Genomic DNA, 16,369 nt, shown 5'->3' with positions numbered 1-16,369 from the left:
ATATTTTTCTAAAAATTAAATCAATTGTTTATATTTACAGTTTAAATGATTTTTCAAGCTTAAAAAGCAGCAATGAATGTAATATGAATATTTCAAACTCTCCAAATGGATTAGATGAAAAGATAAGTATTAGTAATAATTTTAGTTTTGAATATGAATCATGAAATGAATTTAACTTCCATAAGTAATTTAGATTATTCTTTATGATCTGTAATATATAAATATCAAGAGGATCCTTTGTCCCATAAATTAAGAATGTGGGCTTCTAACCATAAAGTAACATTAATCTGATTGGACAATTTACTTAGTGTTCTCCATGATTGTTGCCTTAAATTATCTTTGGATGGTAGAACCTCATCAAAAACAACAAAAAAATCTTAAACAGTAAAATTTAATGCAGGACAATTCTACTATCATGACCTTAACAAATATTTGCAAGATGTAGATTTGATATGAAAGCCCTGATCATTATATTCACTTAAAGATTAATGTTGATGGACTATCTCTTTATAAAATTTAGGAAGTCAGTTTTGGTCAATTTTAGGTCTTATAATTTCAAAATTTAAATTGTCACCTTTTGTGATTGCATGCCACTGTGGGTCATCAAAACCAGATTCTTTAGAAAAATTCTTTGAAGATTCTATTTTGGAAGCAAAAAATTTATCTGCAAGTAGATTCACGCAGAATAGTATATTGTTTAAATTTGCACTTTATTAATTTAATTGTGATGCCCCTGCCAGAGCTTATATAAAAAGTATTAAAACCCACAGTTCTTGTTATGGATGCGAAAAATGTTATATAACAGGTTCAACAGTTGATTTACATGGTAGATTTCTTGATATAAAAACCTCCAAACGTTCAGATGAAAACTTTGCTTCATTCATGCAAGAGGAGCATCATATTGGAATTTCTCCTTTAGCAAAGCTAAAAATAGGTCTGATGACAAAATTTCCATTGGATGCAAGCATTTACTGCATTTGGGTATAGCAAGAAAATTAATTTTTATTGCATTTGCAATGGAGACAGAAAAAAATTGCATTGTGTGCACATGACTCAAAAACAGAATGCTGCTATTTCAGAGAGACTTCTTACTGAATATGTCACTTCTTGAGCTGAAAGTATGTCAACTGAATTCGATCGAAGACCAAGATCTCTTAAAGACATAGATAGAGGGAAAGCAAAATAATCTAGACCATTTTTGTTGTATTTAAGGCCTGTTGTTTTAAAAGATATTTTACCTGAATTCATTTTTTAATTTTGAATGTTGAATCTGTACTATCGAATCCTGAGCTATCAAACCAAGAGGTTTTCATTGATTTTGTTGAGAAAATTTTATTTTCGTTTGTAGAAAATATGGCTGAATATTATGGGGAAAAACCTGATTTACAATGTACGTAATTTGTTGCACATTGCAGATGATGTCAGACATTATGATAGCTTGCACAATTCTTTCTGCTGTGAATTTGAAAATTATTTGCGCCATATTAAATGCATGTTGAGGATATAGGTAAACCTTTGTCTCATATAAGTAGACATTTCTCTGAACAAATTACTATATCACAGCCCAATCAAAGTTCTAAATTGTCTTTTTTCATTTTTAGGGCAAATGATCAGACCACTTCTGTGAATGTGAAGAGTATAGGGAAGTTATAAATTGCAATATTAGATTTTCTTTGTTCAATGGTAAAGACCAATATATTCAAATCAAAAACAAAAGATTTATGCTGATAAAATATATTGTTAAAATGGCCGGTAATGATAATATTTTTTTATGTAATGAAATAAAAATTAATGGGTATTTTTATGAAAACCCATCAAATCGGAGATCACCTCAATATATAATTTTGACTGTATCAAGAATGATATTGTAAAGGTACAACCACATGAAATCAGCAGTAAATATATTAAGTAAGATTTGTAATTTTTTTTTACATTAAATTTGCAAAATATAATTCTTGACTATAATAAAATTATGTAGCAAAGATCGTAATGTGTTTTTTTCTTGTAAATGTGCAAATTATTTTAAAATGGAATTTTTTTTCAGGATACAGCGTTATATTAAATATAAAATATTCCATGCATTTTAAGTTATTAAATATGGTATAATTGTATGAAATTGGTCAAAAGTCATAAATCCTTGAGAGTCTGATCTACTTTAAATCAGGACTTAATGAGAGAGATGAAACTTTTTTATATGGCAATGCATTCTATTATTTGCATTTTTTTAAATTTGACTTTTAAATATTATTATTTTATATGTATGGAATGATTTCATAATATTCAAAAATGTTTTTTTAATATGTTTTTAAAATTGTACCTCATTAATTATGTTACATACTTTTAGTTTTTATTATGTATATTTATATGATAAAACTTTAACAGGAAAATTTTACTACTATCAGATATTAGCTGCATTCTTTTCACATTTAACTATTGTTGATTCTTGAGGAAAAGAAATTTGCAATAGTATGTTTCACTCACAAATCGCAAGAGGAAGTTGTTCCTTTGTTTTGGTTGGTTGCAATACAGCTATGAAATAGCCCAATAGCTCTACTATAAATGCCTCAATGAAGGGAATACAAATTACCTGAAGAGCAATGGAATATCATTTCACCTAAAGTTATGGGTTTTGCTAGTAAGTAATCAGTCGGTGTGTTTTTAAAAAAATTTAAATTAAACATTTATATACTATCAAGTTATAAGTTCAAGTTTTTTTCCCAGGAACTTTCAGTTGTGCAAATCATAAGGCTACAATAGCCCATGGCACTTCAAATATTGGGACAGTTTCTTCTCAATCAGTAGTTGAAAAGTATAGAAGAAAGAGGGTGAAACCCCAAAGATTTTATTCATCAACAGATGATGAACTTGAAATGCCAAAGGGTGGGAGCAAAAAGAAAATGTTCCATGTCCCAATTTCTTCTTTTTTAAAAGGTATGTATTTACAAAACTAAAAAGTTTTTTTTTTTCCCCCAAGATGATTTTATTATTAATGCAAATACAATCATCCCTTATAGCAGCTCCAGAAGACCAGAAAATTCTCTCTGATAGATGTAGTTATCAACTAATATGTATTGTTGATATTTTAAAAATGCATTAAAGTCTTTAAATGACTTTGGTTGTTATTTTCTGATCAAAGCTATTAATTGTTTATATGGTCACATTAAAGGTATTGTATATTGTAATATAAATAGTATTTATTAAATTTCAAATATTAACAAAAAAAATTAAAAATAACCTACTTTTTTTTTGCAGAAAAAAATTTGTTCTCTTTTATTTCCGCAGAAATCTCTGTCTGTATACAGAAGAAAGACAGAAATCTCTATCTGGTATGTGTAATTAAGTATTATTCATATTTGTAGAACTGCATTGAAGCTTACCAAGTATAACCTTTGCTTTTTATTTACCGATAAGATGTTCCTTTGTAGTTGTACAGTCATATTAGAAATATTGCCATCTATCATAATATGATAGTATTTATTAAAATTTGAATACTAGTAACATTCCTGGATATAGAACATTATTCGAACATAGATACATGATTTTTTTAGATCTTTGTTTAATGTTCCTTTTAGAAACTTTATTTAAACTGGGGGAAAAAATTCCTTAGTTTTTTGAATTATAAATCTAATGAAACATTAATAATTAAAACAAGATAAAAATGCATTAATTTCTTATAATATGCATATATTAATATAAATAACTTAAATAAAAATGAAATATTTAATAAATTGTATGGATATTGGAAGTAATAATTTCCAAACTATCAGCTACATTGCCTTAGAAATTATTATATAGGCACCTGTAATATTTAAATCACTAACTAAAATGTCCTCCTTTAAGTAAAGAGAATTTTGTTCTCTATTTATAATTTTATCATATATTTTAAAATGGAATAAGAATAACAAATCCATAATTCTTATATATTTTTTGTATGACTATATTTTAAATTGAAAAGAAAAATACATTTAATGTCTTGAAAGAAGTTGATTGCTTTTTTAGAGTCATTGATTTCTGCTACTGTGCACAAAGCAACTCCTCTTTCAGACAGAAATGCAATGTTTACTCTGTGTATGATCAGTTTTGTTTTAAATTTTGGAAACTTATGATTTTTAAATTCGTAAAATAATCATTTTGTTTGTTTCAAAATTATATAGTATTTTATTCTCTATTAGTTAATTATAAATTCTATATACATATGTTTTTTCTAGAGCTTCAATTTCAGAGAGCTATTTGTATTAGATTTTATCTTTCATGAATGATTTAAATAAGGCATATTCTGAATATTTGAAATTTTACAGATCTGACTTTTGAATTTTAAAGTTTTATGCAAATGTTCATATTTACACTCTTGCATAAAAGACATTTTTTTGTTCTTCTTTACACTTGTTATATAATAATGTTATACTTTTGAATTTGCTGTTATTGTTGAAACAACTTACCAATATATATCTTCTTATATTTGTTGAATATTTTTTTGTTTAAATTAGTTAACAGAGTTTTCAAGTGTCTGGAGAACATACAAAAAGATATGAAAATTATAAAATCTAAACAGGCTAAAATTCTCTGTCAGATAACAGAAATTATTGTTAAAGGCGGGCCTGCAAAAAACATCTGTGCATTACCAGCTGGTATTTCTTTACCAGTTGAAAATGATAGTGAGCTGATAGAATTGAATATGCATCTTAGAGAAGATAAAAATTTGACTGCAACTTTGGTAAGAAAAAGTTACATATGCAATTTTTAATAAAATGTTTTGGTGTTTGTTTAATTTAAAATGTAGTAGTTAAAAAACCTCATTTGATCAAACGTCCATCCTTTCAGTTTCAGACTTGACCATTAGTGAATTTATTTCAGTGTATTTTTAACAAGTTTTTAGTTTATTTTTAGCAAGAAACAAACTATGATAAAAGATGCATCAGTCTGTATTGAAATATAAAAGCAAAAGAGCCAGAAAATCTTTCCCTTCAGTAGTTTTTCTATTAGATTTTGACAGGGATTTCCTTACCACGTGTGGACTTATGTAAGGAAATCTTAGGTATCTTTAAAAGAATTTGTTAGCCTTAAGGATTTTTATCTCTTTGCTCAGAGTACGAGAACATACTGAATTCAGCAGTTTAACGGAGCACATGTAGAATTAAATAAAAAATAAAATAAAAAAAAGTGGAAACTGGATCAGGAGATAAAGTAACATTTTAGAATGTAATTAATAGGGCTAAATCAAGATAACATTTAGGAAATTAATTGGGTTTTAAATTAATTTAGAGATATCATTACATATATAATTTAATTTTAAGTATAATATGAATAGTAATATATTTAAAGAGGTATTTTCTAACAGTTTTCATCTGTATTATTTGTATTTCAATATGTGGTTAAAGGAACTTTCCTTGCATATTGGTTTACTTGTAAGGATTGGTTTATTTTTGTAATTTGACAGGTAATTACATTTTTATATAATTTATTAATAAGTGTTGCACAGTCATTCATTGAAAACACTGTTTTAAAATGCCAAAAATTGTTATAATTATTTTCATTTCAGAGAAGTACAGCTCTATTTTGTATTTCGTTATGATGGGAAAATTTTAGGGAGCCAGTATCAAAGGCATGACAATAAAGAAATGGTTTATTAGACTGAAGATGCTTTATTTATTCTTTTTATTACTAAATTATTAAAAAAACGATAAAATTGTTTTTGTTTCAAACATTGAAGTCCTATTTTAAATAGTATATACACAGAAATTAAAAACAAACAAATAAACAATGTATGTAGTTTGGGTAGGTTTAAAGTGCACAAAACTCACTTTCTTATTTCTATCTGATAAAGTTCAGAAGAAAAATTGAAAAACATGTTTCATAATTTAAAGGAGGAGACTTAGTGATAGGCTCCTGAATAACCAAAACAAACTATGACTCATAGAATAATTCTTTTGCCAGAATCATTAGAAATGAGAATGAAAATTCCAGATATATACTTGAATTAAAAAAAGAGTTGATATAATATATTCTAGTATTTTGGAGCTTATGTTTTTGTCTTTTGTTACAGCTGAAGAAGCCTTAAAATATACAGATGCCCAAAAATAAGAGCAAGCCGAGAAGTATGGCCACATGTTCACATCAAGCCGCGTTCCGACGATTTGTGCGCATTTTGAGACCGACGCATTTTGCTTTCTTTTCTCTATCTTGTGGTTTTCCGGGGTTCTTTGATGTCTGTTCATTTTAAAAACAATTTGTGGGTTGCTCCGGACCAACGTCCACAGGCGGGGGCTGTCCAAAAATGGGTCAATTGGCATATTTATGACCATATCCGTAAAGGCTACAGGCCGTCGGAAGACGGCTTCAGGTTGTGACTGGGACGGTTGTAGAGTATCAAAAAATGTCCCTGATTATATAAAATAATTTTTATATTGGAAGAAGTTTTCATTGAAAGAATAAAGGAATTTTGTATCCATGTATGCTCTATTCAGTTTACACATGTACTTAAGATTTTTTTAAAAACATAACTTAAAATTTACAAGTTTATAAACTAATTCATATTATTCAATAATCAAAAGATAAAACTGAATCTTTTTTTTAAAAGATAATGGTTTCGCGGTCTTTTTTCTTTCTTATCAGTATAAATATATATTTTTAAGGATGTTAATGCCTGCACTCTACTCACTTGCTCATTCTTTTCAGCGTTTTTACCAGTTTTACATTTAAATTATATATGTTTAAGAAAAGTTAAAAATTTTTGAATTCAAATCTCTGTTTGATGTAGAATAATTTTTTAAAGAAATTTGTTCATGTTTTTCTAGCAAAAATTATAATTTTTTAGAACTTCGAAACCAAAATTGATTATATTTCAAATATATTTATTTTTTAAAGAATGGAATTTCAGAAAATTATTTAATTCAATTGAGCTCTTTTCTTAATTCTGTACTAATTTTTTTAAAAAAATTTTTGACTAATATTCCAAAGTATTTAATCTTTTGAACTGGATATAAATAGAATTTTACATTGGCAAACTAGGACTTAAAAAAATCTTCAATATATGTTATTATGCTTTGACTCTCAAAACATTCAGGTATATTGTAAAAATTTTAGTCAACCTTTAATTTCCAATGAACTTACATTATTATATCCTCAATTAAGGTTTATCCTTAATTTCAATATATATATATATATCCTGCTTATTTTTGGGAAGTTCCTGAAATTACAGTTAAATGAAAAATTAAGGAAGTCTAGGAAATATTACTTGAATTATTTTTTCCCCCTTAAAGAATGTAAAATATCACCTTTTTTTGAATAAGGGTAGAAAAAGAATTTAAATTATAGATATAGAAGGCAATATACATTGTACGCCAGCTACATTGAACAATATCTGGGAACTATGTTGCATAATATGAAAAAACTGTATTGCACAATATAGGAAAACTATTGTATATTACAAAAGTCTTGCATTTACACTTTTAATATTGTAAAATGATATTTTTCAAATTTTACAATATTATGCAATATATTATGCTACTAGGGATATAAGTAAACAAGGAATTGCATTATGTTTATCAACGAGGTTTAAGGTGTACACTGTTTAAGCATTAGGCAAGTTATATGACAAAATTGTAAATTAGCTATTTCAAAAACAGAATCACTTTTGAGAGTATATCGTTTCATACGTGATAATCATTATAAGGACTGGGCAATCTAAGGCTCAATCTTAGAATGAGATTTAATTGCTCCAGAATCATAAATACTTTCTCTTTTTCTTTTTATTAATTTTAATAGATATAACTAGTGTACAAATAGAAAATCACTCAAACAATGGTGTCACACTTTGGTGTTAAAAATATATATAGAAAACAATGAAACACAATTTTTTTTTTATTTATGAAATGAAAAAGACACAACTGTTTTAAATAATGAGTACAACTGTTTATAGATTCTCAGGTGATGCTCTCTGACCTTGACTTCTGGTTGTAAGTTATGGAAAAAAATGACTCGCAGGAGCAAGCGTTTGTTGTTACGTGGATTCAAAGTAGAAATTTCATTGAACAACAAATGATTCTTTTTTGCTACATAAAGATATTATATATTCCGATTACTTCTAGCTACATTTAAAAGCTGGTGTATCACTTGTTCAAAATTACAACAAATATTTGAAAAAGCATTTTTGATAAATGCTGAAGTGGAAAGTAAAGTTTTATATTTTTCGTTTATCTGAAAGTGGCTTGTACGGCATACACGATGAGATATGCAGCTTAAGAATCGAGGTATGGTCTCAATACATGAAATGAATACATGTTAGCAAATGTAGTTAAGCTTCATACAGAAAAATTACAGAGAAATTGAACACAAAAGTAACAAAAAAAACAATTTTAGCAGTTAGTTAATGCAGGGTACGAAGTCTCTATGACATCAACAATGTTCTTCGTTATCTCCATTGGTGGTTGGTTTTTCCTGTGCTGGAGAAATGTCCTGCTCTGACCCCTTGTCTTCTTGTGGCGAAATAGCCGGGGAGGCGTCTTGTGGCTGCGACTTGTCAGGGCTGGAAGCCTCACCGTTGCAGGGGCTTGTCGCTGTTGGCGGCTTCTCATCCTCTTGAACAGAAGAGTTTTCATCTTCATTCAAAGGAGGCATGTTTTCAGGTGGTGCAGGGGAAGAAGGTGGAATAGGACTCTAAGACAAACAGAAACCCTAATTAAGAGCTTTCATGGCAGATTTATTAAGGGCACGGTGGATTTTGAAATAAGCATATATGGACCAAAATATAAAAATTTCGTTTTATTATTTCATCACCAAAATATATGTTGTTCATGTAATTTTGTTATTTGTAACTATTATTTTTTGTGTAATCATTCATATGCTAAATTGGCAAATAAATATTGTTAAGATTTCCGCTACATGTACTCTAACCTGTTTAGTTTGAGAGTGAGTGGCGAGTACGTGTTGTCTCACTTCTGTGTCTGTTTTGGAATAAACTGGTGCAACTAGACACAGATCGCTTGTTGTTAGCGGTAATATTAACTGTGAGATTCTATGTGCTATCCTAAATGTTATGTTATTTTTATCCATGTTGTGTGTGGGGGATGTCGAATTACAAAAGTAAATGAGCAAGTAATGAGCGGTGGATTTTGAAATAAGCATATATGGACCAAAATATAAAAATTTCGTTTTATTATTTCATCTCCAAAATATATGTTGTTCATGTAATTTTGTTATTTGTAACTATTATTTTTTGTGTAATCATTCATATGCTAAATTGGCAAATAAATATTGTTAAGATTGCCTCTACATGTACTCTAACCTGTTTAGTTTGAGAGTGAGTGGCGAGTACGTGTTTTCTCACTTCTGTGTCTGTTTTGGAATAAACTGGTGCAACTAGACACAGATCGCTTGTTGTTAGCGGTAATATTAACTGTGAGATTCTATGTGCTATCCTAAATGTTATGTTATTTTTATCCATGTTGTGTGTGGGGGATGTCGAATTGCAAAAGTAAATGAGCAAGTAATGAGCGGTGGATTTTGAAATAAGCATATATGGACCAAAATATAAAAATTTCGTTTTATTATTTCATCACCAAAATATATGTTGTTCATGTAATTTTGTTATTTGTAACTATTATTTTTTGTGTAATCATTCATATGCTAAATTGGCAAATTAATATTTTTAAGATTGCCGCTACATGTACTCTAACCTGTTTAGTTTGAGAGTGAGTGACGAGTACGTGTTTTCTCACTTCTGTGTCTGTTTTGGAATAAACTGGTGCAACTAGACACAGCTCGCTTGTTGTTAGCGGTAATATTCACTGTGAGATTCTATGTGCTATCCTAAATGTTATGTTATTTTTATCCATGTTGTGTGTGGGGGATGTCGAATTGCAAAAGTAAATGAGCAAGTAATGAGCGGTGGATTTTGAAATAAGCATATATGGACCAAAATATAAAAATTTCGTTTTATTATTTCATCACCAAAATATATGTTGTTCATGTAATTTTGTTATTTGTAACTATTATTTTTTGTGTAATCATTCATATGCTAAATTGGCAAATTAATATTTTTAAGATTGCCGCTACATGTACTCTAACCTGTTTAGTTTGAGAGTGAGTGACGAGTACGTGTTTTCTCACTTCTGTGTCTGTTTTGGAATAAACTGGTGCAACTAGACACAGCTCGCTTGTTGTTAGCGGTAATATTCACTGTGAGATTCTATGTGCTATCCTAAATGTTATGTTATTTTTATCCATGTTGTGTGTGGGGGATGTCGAATTGCAAAAGTAAATGAGCAAGTAATGAGCGGTGGATTTTGAAATAAGCATATATGGACCAAAATATAAAAATTTCGTTTTATTATTTCATCTCCAAAATATATGTTGTTCATGTAATTTTGTTATTTGTAACTATTATTTTTTGTGTAATCATTCATATGCTAAATTGGCAAATAAATATTGTTAAGATTGCCGCTACATGTACTCTAACCTGTTTAGTTTGAGAGTGAGTGGCGAGTACGTGTTTTCTCACTTCTGTGTCTGTTTTGGAATAAACTGGTGCAACTAGACACAGATCGCTTGTTGTTAGCGGTAATATTAACTGTGAGATTCTATGTGCTATCCTAAATGTTATGTTATTTTTATCCATGTTGTGTGTGGGGGATGTCGAATTGCAAAAGTAAATGAGCAAGTAATGAGCGGTGGATTTTGAAATAAGCATATATGGACCAAAATATAAAAATTTCGTTTTATTATTTCATCACCAAAATATATGTTGTTCATGTAATTTTGTTATTTGTAACTATTATTTTTTGTGTAATCATTCATATGCTAAATTGGCAAATTAATATTTTTAAGATTGCCGCTACATGTACTCTAACCTGTTTAGTTTGAGAGTGAGTGACGAGTACGTGTTTTCTCACTTCTGTGTCTGTTTTGGAATAAACTGGTGCAACTAGACACAGCTCGCTTGTTGTTAGCGGTAATATTCACTGTGAGATTCTATGTGCTATCCTAAATGTTATGTTATTTTTATCCATGTTGTGTGTGGGGGATGTCGAATTGCAAAAGTAAATGAGCAAAAGGCAACTAAGAAGTGTCCATTGGATAAAAATCTACGCGATTAGCTGCATATGTTTATATTCAACTAAAAGTCTAATATGAAATGTTTAGTTTAATAAAATGAATATTAAAGGGCATAGAAAAAAAAGAAAGGTACATTTTAACTACTTTTCTCAAAACGATATTCTAATTAGAATAGAATATTCGATGCGTCTTAATTTTTTAGGAAATTAAATTAAATTGATTATAAAGGTTTCGGTTAAAAGTTAAAAGAAAACAGGATATGTATTTTATGTTTTGAGGCATTTTTTAAATATATATATATATATATATATATATATATATATAGTTAAAAGCCAATTTCAGTTTGAAAGGACACAACATTCTTATGAAAATTCAGTGCGGGTGCTTAAAAATATTTCTAAAAAATTAGTTTTGAGTTGGAATTATAAAATCATAAACAGTTTTGCTCCAAAAAAATTTATATAGGATGATAGGGAAAAAAAATTAAAAATTAAGTCACCTGGAATATTTTGGAATTTTTAGAAATTATATATTTTAATTTTTTTTTATAAAATAAGATATTTCGTTTTATAGAGTTTTAAAGACATTTGATATTTATATGTTATTACATATACATAAAAAAATTCACAAATCAAAGTGAATAATTTGCAAGAGTGCGTAATAAAGTCCACGCTTAAGCTCTTTTTTCTTTAAATGATAGTCTTTTTGGTGATTTATTAAAAAAAATATTTTAAGTATTTAATGAAAACAACAGAAGGCAACATTGGGTTTGTGTGTGTTTGACTTATTTAACCATTAATATCGTTTTCATGAAAAAATAAACTACTTGTTTCTAAAGGGGTAAGTCTAGGAGCCATTTCTTTCAATAATACTACAGCAAAATATTCTGGTACTGAAATTATCTTAAAAAACGAAATTCACCCAGCTAATTAGAAAATTTTAATTTGATTTGTTAATGATTTTTTAAATAATTATTAATTAACAAATCAAGGCAGTTCGTTTTGGTTTCAGATACAAAATTGAAACATCTGAGGTTTTCTTTCCTCGAAGTATTTGGTGAAAATTTTTGTCAACCTTCTTTTCAGCGTAAAGTATTGGTATATTACCACTGTAAAACAATTATAATGAATAATGTGATTATTATTACTACATTATGGATTCAAAATGGTTACATTTTTGTGTTTTCTGGCGTTTGAAGTTTTAATCATAGGTGGTGAAACAGTTAATCATGGACATCTAAAAATTGATTAATCTTGTGTACTTCCTACTACCTAAGAAATAGTTGAGTTAAGATTAATGAGAATTAACTGTTGTATTTCAACCACAAATAGATGTAAGAAATAGGAGAACATAATTTTAAAAAAATCAATTAATTAAAAAATAGCAAATGTTTAATTAAAATTTCCTCATTAAAAACGACAATATTTTGAAATAAAAATGCAATTAATTAAATACTGAATTATTCAGGATGAAATTTACAAAATTAAAAATGCAGAGAGGCAATACAATGTTTTAAATAAACATACAGAGTCATCTTACAAATAAAATGAGGAATTATAAATTTTTTATGTACTTGTAAGTATAATGGAGATTCATAATGAAGTATTATAGATGTACATTGTATACATCTTCTTTAAAAACCATTAAACAAGATATATAGGTTACATACAGGACGTCCCACAAGGTATGCAGCCTTTAATATTTATAGATTCAGATAGAGCATATTAAAACGAGTATTTTAATGTATAACATGTGGTGTCCCCCAAATATAGCGACCTAGTCTAATCACCCACATATTATGCATCAAAATTCTCATCTTAACGTGTTCTATCCGAATCTGTAAATATTAGACGCGGCATGCCTTGTGGGTAGGGATGACGAATATTTTCAGAGCGGTTATTACGTAACCAATATCAAAAAGTCACAAATACAATTGATCAATACTTTTCAAAGAGGGGTGTGATTCAAATCCTTCATACGATCTTACTGATGATATTTCGATTACAGGTTTTGGATCACGATAGAAACTAACAATCGATACGATATCACTGAAATTTGCCGGAGCGGTGACGATACGATCCGTCCAATGGAAGCTCTCGAAAGAAATCTGTGATTGGATTGAAAAGTGAACGGGCCGGTTATTGGAATTATCGTATCGTATCATTGAATTGCATATCACTGAAATTTATCGGAGCGGTGATTTCACCGGAAAGTGCGAGGCTTCATTGGAAAGTGCGAAGTCACCGATATTCGTATTTGATGATGCACTATTCCATACAGATAATTTTTTATTGCTCGTGACATGATTGACTTTGATTACATGTACTCTGTTTACTGCTGGCGCCATCTATTGGTAGAATATAGGACTAAAGTAAACATTTTAAAGAAATTACATATATTTTTAATTCATCTTTTCCAGAAAATGGTTCACTCTAATAAATAAATTAAATAAATAGTTTTGAGAAAAAAAATAAAATTTAAGAAGTAAGCTGAAACAGATAAATTAATTCATTCACACGTTAATTAAATTAGTAAATTAAGTATTAATTACAATTAATAAATTTTATATTTAATACTAAGTAATAATTTTTAATTAATAATATGATTAAAATAACAGATATTTGGAACGCATATTTAAAAATAACAATAGCAATATTATTTTTTATTCAAAAAATCGTGGATTATGCATCTCTACTTGTGGGACACCCTATATTGTCGAGAAGAATAATAGCTTTGATATCTGCTGTATTTCACAATCTAAAGCAACAAATTCAATTTTAGGTATCAAATTATTATATTTCGCAAATGTAATATTACTAACGATAATTATTTTACTGTTAGTAATTTTGAATTAATATTTTCTGAATATTTTAAAATAAAGAATAAACTCAACAAACTGAAAAATATTACGGAAAGTAATAAGAGAAGCCATATTGTTAAATGAAATATTTAATGAATGAAATTATTCTTATGAACGCATTTTATTTGAGAGATTGTCCCCAAATGTGTATATAGAGCTTTTTTTTTCCATAATTGGGGATAAAATATTTTGAAAAGTAAGTTTGTTTGCACATATGTATTGTCATTAATCCCGAGTAATTCTTTGGCACAATAAAGCTTAATGCACAATGCAGTTCTAGAGGATAGTTTTGAAGGAAACGGTGTATTCTATAAAATTTTTAATTAAATTATAGAACTTAGAATGATCAAATTTTAATTGGATATACATTGGTGTATGACTATATAAAACATCTTTGCAAATATCCTCTTACCCTTTCATTTTTTAGGTGAAAGGAGTTTTAAAAAGAAAGAAATGAAGCTTTAAAAATGCAAACAAACTTATTTTCAAAATATTTTTTAAAATTTATCGAAAAAAATTAAAATGCTCTCAGATAGGAAAATGTATGACATGCAAATGGATTTCCTTTAATATTTTATAGAAATTTGCAAATTTGATGTAAAAGCCATGTTTTTCTTTCGCTTTTCTGAAAGCATTTTTGAATTACCGTGTTCACAGTAATATATACAGGGTGTCTCCGCGTCTTTTAATCCTGAAATATTGATCGTAGACATATTCTGTAAATTACAAAGTTGCGTAAAAAAAAAGGTGCAAATTGCTATGAAATCAATTAAAATTTTCAGGAGATTAAATTTAAAATAAAAAAAAAGAAATTCAAATTTTTATACGGACCCCGTACAAAAAAACTCCCAATGAGTAAAATGTGCCGCATCCTCTAATAAGGTCATGTACGAAATTTCAGAATTTTATCTCAAAAAGTCTCAAAGATATGAAACTACAGAAATGCTGACTTTTCGATGCCTGGATATGAGTTCGCAAAGAGAAAAAAAATCATATCGGATGTTCGTGTTTTAGGGGTCGTACACAAATTAACAAAGAAATTAATGATTAAATAATAATTTTAATATTTATTGGTTCAAAAGTATTAAAAATGTGTAGAAATAACTTAAAGGAAAGATGACATATGATTTTTTACAAGTTTACTGACTATGCTATTTTTAAGTTATATTCTATAATTGATGATATAAAATTTTAAAGAATTTTTCAGGAAGCATATATTTTAAAATTTGTATTTAAAATTAAAGATATGAAGCATATATTATTTTCTTATGATGCATTCTTGCGTCGAGTCATCTGCATTGAAGCTGTAAACATTTGCATTTTAATTTGTGATTGATTCTTCTCCAAATTTTTTTAACATATCTTTGAGAATTTTCAAGATAAAATTCTGAAATTTTGTACATGACCTTATTAGAGGATGGGGCACATTTTACTCACTGGGAATTTTTTGTACGGGGCCCATATAAAAATTTAAATTTTGTATTTTTTAAAGTTTAATCGCCTGAAAATTTTAATCGATTTTATAACATTTTGCATCTTTGTAATTTATAGTATATGTCTACGATCAATATTTAAGGAATAAAAGCCGCGTTCAAGGTTTTTGAGACACCCTGTATATTTAAGTTACAGTGAAAACCTGAAATCAGTCAAAACGCGAATTAACTAGGTAAAACGCGTTTTCTCCAATTATTTCCGGTGTTGTCCAGTTAAAACCATATGAATCTAGATTTCTCATTTGTGATATTTTCAAAGCAAGTGCATTCGTCTAATTTTATTCATGCTGGAACTTGTTTGTGCTGTTGATTTATTTACGATGAGTGAAAAAAATGTTAATACTTTTTGTGCCAAAAATTGGAAAAATACATTTCTTGAACAATTACAGTTTTTGCATATAAAAGACAAAAACAGAATTACTTTAAAGTTATAACACATGACGAATAGAACACTCTCTTATCTGAGGTTGAAGAAGCAAAATCTGGCGTTAGCAAAGACGTATGTTCAGTACCGCAGATTAAAAAGGTGGAACATTCTTGAAATCAGTGAAGTAAAAAAATTGGTTTCTTCAAATGAGCCCATAAAATATTATTAGCCAGTTGAAGAAATTTTTGATGCTTTCAAAATTGCACATGTGATCATATGACAGAAAATGTAATGTGGTCATAGTCATGGGGGTAGAAACAGACTTAAAATTGAAACTTCAAGAAAATTTGATAGCAGAACTACTAAAATGATACAGATTTTTTTAAATCGATGCATGATACATGTCAACAGAAAAAATAAAATTAAAAAGGAAAAAAATTTGGTTTCTAAACCTATTATTCACTCAGACATGAATAGTCTCTGCCAAGTAGATTTGAATAACATGCAATCTCTGGCAGATAATGAATTTAGGTTTATTATGGTTTACCATAATAATTTACCTATTATAACAGGAACATTTAATAAAGTTTGTATTAC

At 28.2% G+C, this 16,369-nt stretch overlaps 1 protein-coding gene and 1 long non-coding RNA gene across 2 annotated transcripts in view; one reads left to right on the top strand and one right to left on the bottom strand.

The window, feature by feature from the left end:
- Positions 1–2,575: 2,575 nt before the first annotated feature.
- On the top strand, positions 2,576–2,931 carry LOC129959966 (uncharacterized). The gene is made up of 2 exons (XR_008783493.1): positions 2,576–2,635; positions 2,722–2,931. It is a non-coding gene; the product is annotated as an uncharacterized LOC129959966 (long non-coding RNA).
- Positions 2,932–7,842: 4,911 nt separating this feature from the next.
- LOC129960273 (microtubule-associated protein 2-like) overlaps positions 7,843–16,369 on the bottom strand; it is a 47,593-nt gene continuing 39,066 nt past the window's right edge. The window contains exon 8 of the mRNA XM_056073567.1: positions 7,843–8,655. Within this exon, the coding sequence (XP_055929542.1) occupies positions 8,395–8,655 (261 nt within the window). The 3' untranslated portion in view covers positions 7,843–8,394. The remainder of the gene's footprint in view (positions 8,656–16,369) is intronic.

Source organism: Argiope bruennichi, chromosome X2, assembly GCF_947563725.1.
Source record: "Argiope bruennichi chromosome X2, qqArgBrue1.1, whole genome shotgun sequence".
NCBI classification, from domain to species: Eukaryota; Metazoa; Arthropoda; class Arachnida; order Araneae; family Araneidae; genus Argiope; species Argiope bruennichi.
This window is presented reverse-complemented; position numbering and strand designations above follow the sequence as displayed.